This window comes from Bactrocera neohumeralis, chromosome 4 (genome assembly GCF_024586455.1).
Source record: "Bactrocera neohumeralis isolate Rockhampton chromosome 4, APGP_CSIRO_Bneo_wtdbg2-racon-allhic-juicebox.fasta_v2, whole genome shotgun sequence".
Lineage (NCBI taxonomy): Eukaryota > Metazoa > Arthropoda > Insecta > Diptera > Tephritidae > Bactrocera > Bactrocera neohumeralis.
Window position 1 is genome coordinate 39,320,100 of NC_065921.1, and position 14,937 is coordinate 39,335,036.

At 37.4% G+C, this 14,937-nt stretch overlaps 2 protein-coding genes and 1 long non-coding RNA gene across 3 annotated transcripts in view; all 3 read left to right on the top strand.

Annotated features, from left to right (window-relative positions):
• LOC126756461 (uncharacterized) overlaps positions 1-14,937 on the top strand; it is a 25,925-nt gene that overhangs the window by 7,110 nt on the left and 3,878 nt on the right. The gene's annotated exons all lie outside the window — the stretch shown is intronic.
• On the top strand, positions 2,071-2,501 carry LOC126756451 (TATA-binding protein-associated factor 2N-like). The gene has a single exon (XM_050469520.1). It carries the CDS (start codon positions 2,083-2,085, stop codon positions 2,389-2,391), a length of 309 nt encoding a protein of 102 aa, XP_050325477.1. The 5' UTR covers positions 2,071-2,082; the 3' UTR covers positions 2,392-2,501.
• On the top strand, positions 7,744-8,287 carry LOC126756446 (TATA-binding protein-associated factor 2N-like). Its single transcript, XM_050469515.1, has one exon. It carries the CDS (start codon positions 7,846-7,848, stop codon positions 8,173-8,175), a length of 330 nt encoding a protein of 109 aa, XP_050325472.1. The 5' UTR covers positions 7,744-7,845; the 3' UTR covers positions 8,176-8,287.

The window sequence follows — 14,937 nt, forward strand, 5'->3', positions numbered from 1 at the left end:
ATTAAAAATATCAGTTTTGGCTAAATGTGAAAAGAAGCAAAGATGATAAATTATTATGCTTCTTTCATTAAGGGAAGCAAAGCCCTCCTTTTCTAATTGAGAATACTATTCATAAAAGTGATAGCATCGATCTTATCACAAGGCAAATGCTAAAACAGTTTCTTCAAAACCTAATAAGTAAAAATAACTGTTATATTGAAAGCTACTATTAATCTTCAATACGTATCTCTTCTGCTAATACCTTCAAAGTTTATGGAAAAGTTTGCTTCTGAGCATCCTAACATCATAATTGAAGAAGATTGAAGAAGGGAAGCTAATACCGGTGCATCAGTTTGGCTTTCGAAAAAATCACTCCACTATTGACCAAGTCGTCCTCGACGTTTCTAAAGTTTTGATAAAGATTGTCATGGCGAACTTTGAAACTAAACTAAGATGCTTCTATCAAAAGAATATTACAATATCTTACAATCATATATATCTTTCGGATCGTTTTCTGTTTTTTTTTTTAATTGAACATGGAGATATGTATATATAATCACATACTGGTTTATAGAGTCTAGCTTTCGGACTGCTCAAACCCTAACACTGTCGCACTGTCAAAGTCTCATTTGAAAAGACTTTCTGATCATGTGAATAGTTTAGGAAAAGTACCTGAATAAAAATAATTATACAAATTTAATCTTCTTGCCTAAAATGGAAGAAATCAGGGCTATTGCCCATGGTTTAATATAAAGGTTTAACAATACCAGAAGGTATTTCCTCGTCTTTGATTCAAGCGCGTTGCAAAAGTAAAAAATATTAGTTCAAACTGGAAATTAACTTCTTTATCTAGTATTTTGACTAGTTGTTTTTTAGTTTTGAACATTTGCCTATGTGTAAAAGTATACTTTTTAATGATTTTTTTCACATAATTCAAACACAAACCAGCCTTTTTTAAGTTGGATCAAACAGGACACAGTGTCCTAATTTTTACTGAAAAATTTTTAGTAGTTTAGGAACTTACGCCGAACAAAACTTCACGCGTAATTCTTTTATATGTGCATAGATAGTGTACAGGTAGTATTCGAATAAATTATCTGTTTCCCAAACATTCCTTATTACTTATTAACAACCCCGGATCGTGTGAAATGGGTCTCGTCATATAAAATTGAAACTCAATGCTTAAATCAGAGCGTACCGATTTTGGAGAATTTTTATTCATGTGATCCATGATTTAATGAGTCAATACTCAAATAGTACCACTATGAAAGTTCTTGCAGCTTATAAGCACTTCGAAAATAATTCCATGTTTTATACATATATGGAAAATCGAATAATTTACTAGTTTTCATTCTAGGTACTATTAACAATTACTGCAAATATTGGTGGTAGTACAACAATAAGCCATTAGACTAATTTATTAAAGTTTGTCACCCTGAGCGTAGCGTAAAGGAAATCCCCACAAATATGTTGCCATGCTTGTATTGACCAATTCTCAGAAATTATTGAGGCGTTCAAGTAATATGCTTGCCATTTGAACTGCACAGAGCATCATTACGTTATAACTGATCGATTTCATTCATTAACCGACGTCACTTCAATGCGATGTCCGAGGTGTGTTTGTTTACCTGGTCAGGTATCACTAAATGAAAGCGCGAATATCCGAGTCGCCGCAAGTGAGAAGATGACACCGCTTAATTGTATTGGCAGTAAACAACAGCCGCCCCCAAATCGAAAAGTTGTTTTCGTCGTTTGAGTTGTTGCTGTTGCATGACTTGACAGTCTGTAAATTGCTAGGCGCGTCTCATTACTTTTGCCTGTTCAATTTCAATTTCTATACTTGTACATTTTCTCTATTTTTTTAGAAGAACACGTTCGAAATTTCAAGTAAAGTACATTTCTCTGATTATTTATATCATTATTAAAGTGATTTGTAATCGTATATGCTCAGCTACTTTACGGAGTGTTGTCAAAAATCAACTCCAATTTTAGTATATAAATGCAAAGTGCTATTCGAAGCATAATCAAACGTTTTCGACTCCTCTAGGAGTAATTTCGCCAGCAAATACCAGAACCGTTTCTGTTTAAAATAATTCAGTGAAAATGCGCGCCTTCAGTGTTTGCTTAGTGCTGGTTCTGTTCGTGGCGATGCTGGTCGGCACCAGCGGTAATCCCGTCGGCGATAATGCTGTGCTCACTTTAGAGACAGCCGAACAACCGTTAACTTTGTTTGATGTCGACGCGCAGCAAGGACATGAGAACGAAGGCGATCGCTTGGCGCGGGGCTACGGTGGCTACCGTGGTGGTTATGGTGGATACCGTGGCGGTTTTGGTGGATATCGTGGCGGTTATGGTGGATACCGCGGTGGATTTGGTGGATATGGCGGTCGTCGTGGTGGTTATTATGGTTAAAATGACGAGAAATATATGAAAAACTATAATATATCTTTAATTTAAATTGTGAAATTAAAACTATTATTTGCCATACTACAAGAATAAAATTAACCGACTTTTGCCAATAATTTGTTGTGTTTTCTGTTATAAACTAATTACGCGATATTGTGTAACACAGATTTAATTCTACTTCAGTATCAGCTAATCAAATATTAAATTAAGCTGCTTCCTCAGTGCATATATATTTAGAAGACCAAAGATATCATTTCAGAAAACTTAAACTTTTAGTACAGAAACCCTGAAACTGGTGGTATGTGCTGAGTTATGTATTTTAGAGAAAATATCTATAATTTTGAAAATATATTAATTGATTAAAATAAAGCAAAATGTGGGAAGCCCAAAAATTTAAAGCGAGAAGCTAAAATACCCTTCATATATAGTACAAGTATAAAAAATGTTCCTGCTAAGAACTTTATTTGAATCCTTCAGTTTAAATGGCAGCTATATTCAATAGTGACTCGATCTAAAAAATTGTTTCGGAGATTGTACCGTTACCTTGAACAATAAGCCATATTTAATGAAAATATCAAATGAAAATGTTTCACATCCGAACAATATCTTCATCTTGTCTTGTCTGTGCCAAATTTTGTGAAGATATCTCGTCAAATAAAAAAATACCCATACAAACGCTTGTCGTCCAATATTGGCGGTTCTGACAAGTGATCAGCCCCTTGGGAAGATGTGAGCAAAATTTCAAATGAATATTTTAAGAAAAGAGAGGCTAGTTCACGCATAATGATCTTTTCTACCGCTACTCTTAGTGGCAGTGTCTTTCATCATCATGTTGCATACAGAAAAATGTAATGTGGGAAAATGTCGGCAGCTCTATTTTGTTTCTAATTAATTTATGTTTGACTTCGACTTCTTTTGTAAACTCCAGTGTCACGATATTCCTCAAACATGATTTAAGAAAAGGCATTACCAGAATAATGGTAATCTCAAATTAGTTGATAGGTTCCCTCGGAATAGGGCTGTAAGACACAAAACTGCAATTTAGTACAGGACATAACAGTACGTTTTTAAAGGCCACGCCCACTCCTCCCATAAATGTTATATAAAATCTACTTAAAGTACTACAACTCACTGAATAAATGCGTCACAAGCATTAAATTTTACAACCAAGAGGGAAAGTATAAAAATTTAGAAAATAGGCGTGGCTCCGCCCTCATTTAGAACCAATTGCAAAATAAATGCATTGGAAGAAAAGTTTCAAAATATGTCAAGTAAACGTGGAAAACGTGCAAAAATTAGTCCCATAAACTCAATTGAAAAAATAAACAAATTCGCTGGCCGAGTGATCCCTTCAAAACTCCTGACGTTTTAGATTTTGCTGTATATTAAGGTATTCCAACTCAGCTATTGTATCACTCGCCAATTATAATCAGCTAAAACACATTATTTAATTTTAAGCATCGAAAATATTCTGCTTTAAACAACAAACGTGACATTGCTATCTTTGAAGTTTGGTCACCGCAAAATATAGAACTCAACACGTCTATAAAAACTTCAAATGCGAAGATATGTTCACTGCTTTTATTAGCTGTGGTTCCAACAATGATACTGAAATATTAGAATTTCTTGATAAAACAAGAAATTCGAGAAATACTTCCCATAGTTCAATATAAAATTTTGCCAACACCGAAAAGTATTTGCTCTGCTTTGATTTTAGCGAGAGCGAAATGCTATATGGGGGATGGAGTCATGTGTAAAAGTTCACGCAAGTGAGGAAAGTTCTCTGATCGCGAGTACTATCATTCACTCCGGTGAATGAACGTCTAGCCACAATCCGCATCAAAACGAGGTTCTTCAACATATCGCTGATTTGCGCCCACGCTTGAGTGCTTGAGCGCACTTATGAGAGCTGCCCCGCCACGATGTCAAAATCGTGCTTGGCGACTTTAACGCCAGGGTAGGTAAAGAAGGTATCTTTGGCACTACGGTCGGTACATTCAGCCTCCACGACGAAACATCCCCAAATGGGTTGAGGCTGATCGACTTCGCCGGGGCCCGAAATATGGTTATCTGTATTACTAGATTCCAGCATAACAAGATTCATCAAACTACCTGGCTGTCTCCCGGATCGAAAAACTACCAACCAGATCGATCATGTTGTATAGACGGAAGACACGTCTCCAGTGTTTTTAGATGTGCGAGCGCTCTGAGGCCTAACACCGACTCGGACCGCTATCTTGTTCAGCTAAGATTCGCACCCGCCTCTGTGCAGCAAAAAACGCACGCCAACAAACACAAGGAAGGTTCGACGTCGAGAAGCTGCAATCACAACAGACAGCCGAACGATTTTCTACTCGGCTTGCACTCCTGCTCTCTGCCACTCGTCAACAACTCGGTATAAGGGAACTGTGGGACGGCATTTCAAACTCCTTACAATGCAACCGAAACCATTGGTTTTTCGGAAAGTGCAAAAAAACAGCTGGTACGACGAGGAGTCTGTCGCAGCGGAGAAAAACAGGCTGCCTACCTCACAACCAACATTACGATCGACCACTGACGGGATGGGATAGACCATTGGCAAGACGCATTTGCAGACAGAAAAAGAAAGAGGCTAAGGACGCTTGATAAGCTGGCCGACAGGGAATGCTCGAAACTACGCAAGAAATGGAATGGTTTCAGACGGAGCATACTCTTGTCGAACCCCCAAAGGTGATCTAGTGACCAATGCCCAGGACATACTTAAATTATGCAGGGAACACTTCTCCAGCCTGCTGAATGGCAGTGAACGCACAACGCCAGGAGAGGGCGAACCCGCTTAACCAATCGATGACGATGGAGCAGACGTTCCGTTGCCCGACCATGAAGAAGTTCGAATAGCAATTGCCAGCCTGAAGAACAACAAAGCGGCAGGGGCCGACGGATTGCCGGCAGAGCTATTCAAACACGGCGGCGAAGAACTGATAAGGTGCATGCATCTGCTTCTTTGTAAAATATGGTCGGACGAAATCCAAAAAGAGACCCACAATCTGCGCCAACTACCGTGGGATTAGCTTCCTCAACATCGCATATAAGGTTCTATCAAGCGTATTGTGTGAGACCGTCAACAAACTGATTGGACCTTATCAGTGTGGCTTCAGAACCTGGAAAATCAACAACCGACCAGATATTCACCATGCGCCAAATCTTGGAAAAGACCCGTAAAAGAAGAATCGACACACACCACCTCTTCGTCGATTTCAAAGCTGCTTTCGACAGCACGAAAAGGAGCTGCCTTTATGCCTCGATGTCTGAATTTGGTATCCCGCAAAACTATTACGGCTGTGTAAGACGTTGGTAACACGAAAGTTCCGTCAGGATCCCTCTCCGAGCCGTTCGATACCAAACGAGGTTTCAGACAAGGCGACTCCCTATCGTGCGACATCTTCAACCTGCTTCTGGAGAAAATAGTTCGAGCTGCAGACCAAAACAAAGAAGGTACAATCTTCCATAAAGAGTGTACAGCTGCTGGGAGTATGCCGACGATATTGATATCATCGGCCTCAACACCCGCGCCGCTAGTTCTGCTTTCTTCAAGCCGGACAAGGAAGCACAGAAAATGGGTCTGACAGTGAACGAGGGCAAAACGAAATATCTCCTGTCATCAAACAAACAGTCGTCGCTCTCGCGACTTGGCTCTCATGTCACTGTTGACAGTCATAACTTTGAAGTTGTAGATAATTTCGTCTATCTTGGAATCAGCGTAAACACCACCAACAATGTCAGCCCGAAAATCCAACGCAGGATTGCTCTTGCCAACAGGTGCTACTTCGGACTGAGTAGGCAATTGAAAAATAAAGACCTCTCTCGACGAACAAAAGCTAAACTCTATTAAGTCGCTCATAATTCCCGTCCTGCTATATGGTGCAGAAGCTTGGGCGATGACAGCAGATGAGAGTCGACGTTACGAGTTTTCGAGAGAAAAAATTCTGCGAAAGATTTATGGTCCTTTGCGTATTGCTGGCGAATATCGCATTCGATGGAACGATCGGATGGACGACATCGACATAGTTCAGCGAATTAAAGAGAGCTGAGACCAGCTCTGAAAGTATTCGACGCAGTACCCGCCGAAGCAGAGGAAGAGGAAGACCTCCCACTCCGTTGGTAGGACCAAGTGGAGAAGGACCTGGCTTCACTTAGAATATCCAATTTGCGCCATGTAGCGAAAAGAAGAAACGACTGGCGCGCTGTTGTTAACTCGGCTTTAATTGCGTAAGCGGTGTCTACGCCAATTAAGAAGAAGAAGAAATGCTATATTTCTTAGTAGCTACTTATACTCTAGGTAATATAAATCACATAGATGATAGTAGTAGTATTATCTATGTGTCAGCCGCAGTAAAGCGTGGACGGGTCCTCTAGTTTAGATATAGCTAACCTATCATCATTCTACTGAAATCAGTTCAGTAGTTTCGGAGTTACGCCAGACAGTTGTCACACGTAATTTTTATATATGTACAAAGATATGTTTGATGTAAATAGTATTCGCATGAATTGTCTGTCTCCAAAACGTGCCTTTTTGCTTATTAACAGCCACAGATTGTGTGAATGGGCATCATCATCAACAATTGAAACAAAATTATGATCTATGATGATTATATGATTATGAATCAATATTCAAATAGTGCTGTAAAAGTTGTCTACACACTTCGAAAGCAATAACATTTTTTGCGCATATACATATATGTACATACATATGTATGTAGAATATTAAACAATTTTCCAGTCATCATTTTACGTACTCTTAACAATTACTACTAAAATTAGTAGTACTACAACAGCAAGTGTGAGTTAATTCATTATAATTTGTCACCATGAGCGTAGCTCACAAATATGTTGTCGTGCTTGCATTGACCAATTCTCAGAAATCACTGAGGCGTTCAAGTAAGACGTTTGTCATTTGAACTGCACGGAGTGAGTAAGAGTAAGTTATAGCCGATCGATTTCATTCATTAAAAGACGTCAACTCAATGAGATGCACTCCCTAAATGACAGCGCACAAATCCGAGCCGCCACAAATGAGAAGAAGACACCGCTTAGCAGGGGTGTTGGCAGTAAACAACAGCCGCCCCCAAATTGAAAAGTTGTTTTCATCGTTTGAGTTTTTTCTGTTGCTGTTGCATGACATGACAGTCTGTAAATTGCTAGGCCCATTTGATAATTTCTCTATAGAACAACAATCACGTTCGAGATTTCACTCCATGCAAAGTACATTTCGCCGATTATTTATATAATATAGTTTATTAAAATGATTTGTAATCGTATATGCACAGATATTTTACTGAGTGTTGACAAAAATAAACAGCAATTTTTCTATATAAAAGCAAAATGATATTCCGAGAATAATCAAAACGTTAGCGACTTTTCTAGAGGAATTTTCTTAACAAATACTTAGAACTGTTCTTAAAACAAAATTATTCAGTGAAAATGCGTGCTTTCGTCGTTTGCTTAGTGCTGGTTCTCTTAGTGGCGATGCTGGTCGGCACCAGCGGTAATCCCATCGGCGATAATACTGTGCTCACTTTAGAGACAGCCGAACAACCGTTAACTTTGTTCGATGTCGACGCGCAGCAAAGACATGAGAACGAAGGCGATCGTTTGGCGCGGGCCTACGGTGGCTACGGTGGCTACCGTGGTGGTTATGGTGGTTATCGTGGCGGTTATGGTGGATATCGTGGCGGATATGGTGGATATCGTGGCGGATATGGTGGATATCGTGGCGGATATGGCGGTCGTCGTGGTGGTTATTATGGTTAAAAGGAGTATAAATATACGAAAAACTATAATAAATCTTTAATTTAAATTGTGAAATTAAAACTATTATTTGCCATACTACAAGAATAAAATTTTAAAAAAATTATTACAATAATTTTTTTTTCTGTTATAAAATAATCACGCAATAACGTGTAAAATAAATATTATTCCACTTCAGTATCAACTAATGCAATATAAAATTAAATTCCTGCCTCAGTGCATATATATTTTTAGAAGACCAAAGATATCATTTCAGAAAATTTAAACTTTTAATACAGAAACTCTGAAACTGGTAGTATGTGCTGAGTTATGTTTTTTGGAGAAAACGTCTATCATTTTGGGATTATATTAATTGGTTAAAAAAAGACCCAAAAGTGGGAAGCGAAACAATTTAAAACGAGAAGCTAAAATACTCTTTACATATAGTGTAAAAAAAGTTTCTTATAAGAACGTGATTTGCATCGTTCAGTTTATATATACTTAATGCTATAGTGACTCGAACTAAAACATTTCTTCGGAGATTGAACCGTTACCTTGAACAATAATCAAAATTTCAAGAAAATATCAAATTAAAAATTTTTCTTTACAAACACTCGATTCCGACGGTTCTTTTGATTTAACAGATATCTGCTGTAGTGATCCGATCTGAACCATTTCTTCATTCTGTTTAAAAGTAAAAAAAATAAATTTCGCGAAAATATCTTGTCAGTTAAAAAAATTACCATACAAAAATTTACAGACAGACAGGCAATGCAAAAATTTACATATGTAAACAATTTCACAACCAACTTACCGTTAATGAAAAATAGCGTAAATGTTCCAAAAATCGCTGGTATTTTTATATCGAATTTATTTAGATGAGTGAAGCCACGCTTACTATTAGGTGTATTTCTTATTCGTAGTTAAACGAAAATGAGCCATCCTCCGCTAGTCTCACTGGCAGGGTCTTAAATCATAATGTTGTATACAGAAAAATTAAATTTGGGACAATGTCGGTGGCCATGCCAGTTATGACACTTTATATGTTTTCGCTTAACGGCACTTGGTGGAAGTGGCGGTGGTTCGATTACGCCGATTTGCAATACTGCCAAGAAACGCGTTTACAAAGCTTTGTTAATGTAAGTTGGATACACACGTGTTAAAAAAAGGTCAAGGACCCTCCATTCGTTGGTATTCCCAAAATGTATTACTTATTAATGATTACATTGTTTACTAGGTGGCCCCGCAGGCGTTGTCCTCCGTGAAATTATGTGTTTTGAAATGAAAAGAAAGTTGAATTTATATTGTGTTAGAAATTATTTACTTGCGATTTTTCTACATTTTTTTCAATGTAACGCAGCGTACAGAGAAGATGGTTTTCCAAGTCGTGAACACGCCACGTACACCCGGCCGTGTGAAAAACCAAGCCATTTCCAGATTTATGCAACACACTTCTAGCGACTATCCTTGTGTCTTGTTGATTGTCATCGCAAGTGCAATTTTCCCTGGAAACTGAATACGTTTGAACTGAAATGGCAAATCATTGGAACTCAAAGGAATTCGTAGAATCAAGCCCCTTATATTCGATAGCTGGGTCACAATCAGTCGGGTTCCATTACATAGTTTCGGCGCCTGAAGATTGTGAAACATAATCACGACAAATCCAACTTTGAGACGCAAATGATGCTGCGGTATACCAAAGCTCTCCGAAAAATTTAGAAATTTCACACGATCGAAATTTGCCCATTTCCAATTCTTGGCGAATACGATGTAAAATGTCTTCGGCAATGTCATTTCTGTTCGTATCCCATAATTGACGCGGATTTGAAGGTGAAATGTCGAAATGATCTTCGCGAAAAGTGTGCGAACTTCAGTGGCATGCGAAGCAGCTATCACATCATCCATCGTTTGATTCCAAAGAATATCATGTTCCAGCAATTGTAATTGCTGGCATGCTTCTCAAAAAGTTGCACCCACCGTACCTCGGAGAACGTTTACGAATTGCAAAAGTAGATATCCTACAAAGTGCTTCATTACAGTTCACGTATCGACCAATTTGATACTTGCTGATCTCATCTCGTTCAAGGCCAATAACCGCCATGTTGCTTTCTTTGATGACGTACTTGTAAACGTATTTGATCGATTTCACCAAACTGCAAAACTGATATGAGTTTTGAATTCAACAGTGGCAAATATGGTACGATCCGTGTGTTGTCGACTTCGATATTCACTTCTCTAAATTGAATGCTGAATGTTCTGCCATTGTCGTCTGAACGACGCCGATATTGGTTTTTCAGTGGAAAATCTCATTTTTCTTTTTTATTTCCGAAAATGAAAAGGACGTGAATAAAGGAGTTTCGTGCATTTTTTGCCAAACATACAAATCTGAACTGGGATTGTGGTGTCAGCAACGTCCATGAACGATATTGGTTTTCATCACTTTGTAAAAATAGTCTCCTTCTTTCTTTTTTGGACTTTTCGAGAAATGATTTCATCAATTTTTTAGCTGGTGGCCAACCACCCATCCATCCATCAAACCTCTTTTTGCCACTCTGTAAACAGAAATGTACATCCAGCATCTAACTGGGGAGTGGTTAAAGGTTAAAATGTGATGCGTTCAAATAATCGTCCTTTGAATGTTGGATTCTGAGCAACAGGACTATAAAAAAACACAGAACAAATGTTCGGTCAAAATGGGTTTTTTGGCAAAATTTCAATTTATTTTATCAAATTCATAGTCTCCTTCTGCCTCAATATTGCTTTTTTTATCCTCACGACCACTTTGAAAACGGTCCAAAAGCATCATCGAAAACTGTTTTAACTCGTTTCGCCGGTTTATTTGGTCCGCCTGACACTTAAAAACGTCAATATACATATTTGATAGAAGATGCCATCAGGGGCGCTAGATTCAAAAAAAGTCCTATTTACTTTGGAACAAACCATGTATTATAGAATTACTCATTATAGATAGATCTTTATTTTTTATTTTATTATATACTTTTATGAACAGTAGATCATGCAAGTAAAAACGATCTGTGTCTGATTACGATCCTATAATTATTTGTTGGTTTCTGCTTGATTCAAAAAGAATATCTATGCTTTTGAGCAGCTCAAAATTAATCGTTAATATGGTCAGCATATGAAAAGTATTTAAGTATTTAATTGCGTAACAGAAATCTGCCAATCGTTCAATTCGCTGAATTTTTTAATTAGATTTCATTAGTTACCAAACATGCCATATTGCTATCTACTTGTAACGAGAATAAAATTTTTCAAATTGCAACCAATTTTTTTACTCAGACTTTATGAAGTTATTGAAAAATGTACGTTGTATTTTATGAAAACAATAACAAAAGCAAACTGGTCTAATCTTTGTTCTTAAAAAATCTTCAAAAAGTAGTCAGGATCTGAAGACCTTTTTAGACAATCAATGTCATCTCTTTGTGGTATCAGAGACCAATTACACATTCCGTCACACCGAGAGATTTTTCAATCAAAATTATATTGGCATATGTTTGTTTCCGAAATACAATTCAAAAATAAAAAAGTATAATATAGTAGCCTCTAATCATACTAATAACAGAACACATGGCAATAAGATCGTGTATAAGAAATAACGCCTTTGAACCATTCCAAACGTCATCAATAAAAACTGCCGAAATAAAAATCAAAACGAGCAATAATGATTTACACATTAATACCCTGTATTAATCAGATTCTTTACCTCTCTCGGTACAAAGACTTTTGTTCAACGTTAAGCTCCACTGGTGGAGCCCAAGTACTACAAGTCCAACTGGTGAAAGGTTTTACAATTTAAAACTCTGTCAAACAGTGAGCCAACATACGGGCCGAGTCCAAACAACTAAGCTCTGATCCCTCACCAATTATAATCAGTAACAACTACGGATACAACACATTATTTAATTTTAAGCATCGAAAATATTCTGCTTTAAACAACACAAGTGACATTGGAACGAGCGGCAGGTCAGTTGTCTCCGAGCACCTGGAGAATCACGACAAACATTTTGTAAGCCGAAAATGCAGCGTTCGTTAAAGCAGAGGTACGCGTTTAAATTCTGTGTAAAGTCGGTAAATCTGCGACAGAGACGTTCGATATGATCAAGCAGGCTTACCCAGATGCTGCTTGAGCAAGAAATGGTGTGTTTCGGTGGCACCAGGCCTTTTTGGAGAGCCGGGAAGAGGTCGCTAATGAAGACCGTGCTGGGAGACCTGCGACTTCGAAAAACACCGACAATGTGACTTGTGTTCGCAAAGTTTTGAACTTAGACTGTCGACCAAGTATTCGTTTAATTGCCCAGATGTTCAATTTGTCAAAATCTGTGGTTCATGACATTGTGACGGAGCACTTGAACATGCGCAAGGTGTGCGCGAAGATTGTCCCAAAAGTGCTCACTGACGACCAGAAATTGCGGCGAGTGGAAATGTGCCAAGAAAATTACTACCTAACCAAGGCCGCCATCCCAACGCTTCCGCAGCCGCCCTTCAGCCCAGCTGTGGCACCCCCACGGACTTTTTTGTTTCCTTGCCTGAAAAGGCTAATGAAAGGCAAGTATTTTGAGACGAAAGGAGGGATCCAAGCAGCATGCACCGCGGCTCTCAAGGCTATTCCGGAGAATGCCTTCCGTGACCCCTTCAATGCTTGGAATTCGCGCTGCATCGACGCAGAAGGAGCCTATTTTGAAAGTTTTTAAAGAATTGTAACGATTGGTTCAATACATTTTTTTAAATCGACTCAGTCCTATTACTTTTCGGACAAACCCTGTAGTTAATTCAGTACAAGAAGGATTGAAAAACATGCAACCTTGGCTAGATTGCTGAAAAAGGAAAGTAAACGTATATAATAGCCCTGACAGACGACACCACACATTTGCATTAGCGGGCTTAATTTGCATTCACTAGCGCAGTTGATACATGTTAATGCACAAAATTTCGTGCATTTAGCTGAATTTATTTGAGTAGGCAACACTGCCGAAAAAATGGCCGATTTTGCTATTGCTTGACAGATTTCTAGCTTAACGTAGATAATAATAAATTTAATAATAATCGATTTTTTTCGTTAAATTTATATTGGTTTTCCAAAACTACCAAAATTGCCATTCATTATTTGTTCTTATCGGTTCTTGTTTCACTTTTTTTTTAATACATAAACAAATTTCACAATCAACTGTTGTAATGCACAATTAGAACTTTTTAATGCTTGAATGCTTTTGCTCGTCTGTCAGGGCTGTAAATCTATACATATTTCATTTGCATTAAAGGGGTATTCTGGTCTAGAAATTTAAAAAAATCGATTTTTTTTTATATATTTTCAAAGTTTAACTATTCAAGAATACGTGTACAAGAGGATTTTTCAAAATTCAAATTATTTTCGGAGATATAGGCATTTTTCTGACCCGGCATCCAAACTGGTTCGGCCGGAACTAATCGAACAAAAGACTTTACGCGAAACTTTAAACGCGTTTTTCTCAAAACTGACTCTTTGGAACGATACCCACGATTTCTCATGTTCTACTGGACCGATTTACGTGAAATTTTTATAGAGTTTTCTTTATAGGCTTGTCTATGGTTGGAACTAGCCCCATCCCCAAATTTTTTTTTATTACTTTTACAAAAATCGAAATAGTCAGAAACAGTGATCCATTAAAACTCGTTTTTTCATGCAGTCGCCATTTTGTGAAAAACATTTTTTCCCACTTTTCCGTAGTTCCGCCCATTGCGACATTATTCTGAGATTAATAATCTTTTTTTGGTTTCATATAACTGGAGGGTTGAAATCATGGGTATGGTCACGCGGAAATTTTTAGAGACCCCCCACATCGTCAGCTTATAATTTTTGAAATTTTTTTACTTTGTAGTTTTTAATTTTTTGTACTCTTCTAAAATTAACAAAATAACTAATAAAAAATGGATAGTAAAAATTACCTTAAATTCATGCTTCTAGACCAGAATACCCCTTTAAGGCGATGCGACATCACTCCTTTGGTTTTAAATGGCAATGCTATATGCTATGCTAAAAGTGATAGCATTAAATATCTTGGGATGCACTTGGACAAAACGAACAATTAAAAACAAAACTAAAGACCACTTGGACATAATTCGCCGTTTCATCTTGAAAAAAATATATTCCAATAATACAAATGTTGAAATTTTGCAAATATATCAAAAAGATTAATTACAATCGTCCCTTGGTTCATTAGAAATAAGGTCATCCATTTAATACTGAGATGAAATTTAGAAATTTAGAAATTTACTTTCCATGATTTTTTTTTTTATTTTTTAGATAATTTAGAAATATGCTAAATCTATATTTTTGGTTGGAACACAGTGTGCCAATTTTTTTTTAAATCTGTTTGGCTGTGTAAGAGCTTACGCCGACAAAACGACACGTAATCCATATATATGTGGATAAAATAGTATAGAGAGGGTATTCGAATGAATAGTTTGTCTCCAAATATGCCCTTATGCTTATTACCAGCTACAGATCGTATGAAATGGGCCTCGTCATCAACAATTAAAACACAATTGTTAATGCAAAGCGTTCCGATTTTGGATATTTTTTCATGTGATCCATGATTAGTACTCAGTTGAGATTTTTAAAATATTTACAATCAACTCATAATGAGTCAATATTCAAATAGTGATAAAAAAGTTGTTGAAAAGTTGTCATTTGGATTCCATTGAGCATCATTAAGTTTTAACTGATCGGTTTCATTCATTAATGCGTCACTTCAATGCATCAAAAAGATCCCTTTCTTTTTCAACTTT

What these genes read in the sequence shown, in the direction of transcription:
- LOC126756451 (XM_050469520.1), top strand. Translation starts at nt 2,083, where the DNA reads ATGCGCGCCTTCAGTGTTTGCTTAGTGCTGGTTCTGTTCGTGGCGATG.
- LOC126756446 (XM_050469515.1), top strand. Translation starts at nt 7,846, where the DNA reads ATGCGTGCTTTCGTCGTTTGCTTAGTGCTGGTTCTCTTAGTGGCGATG.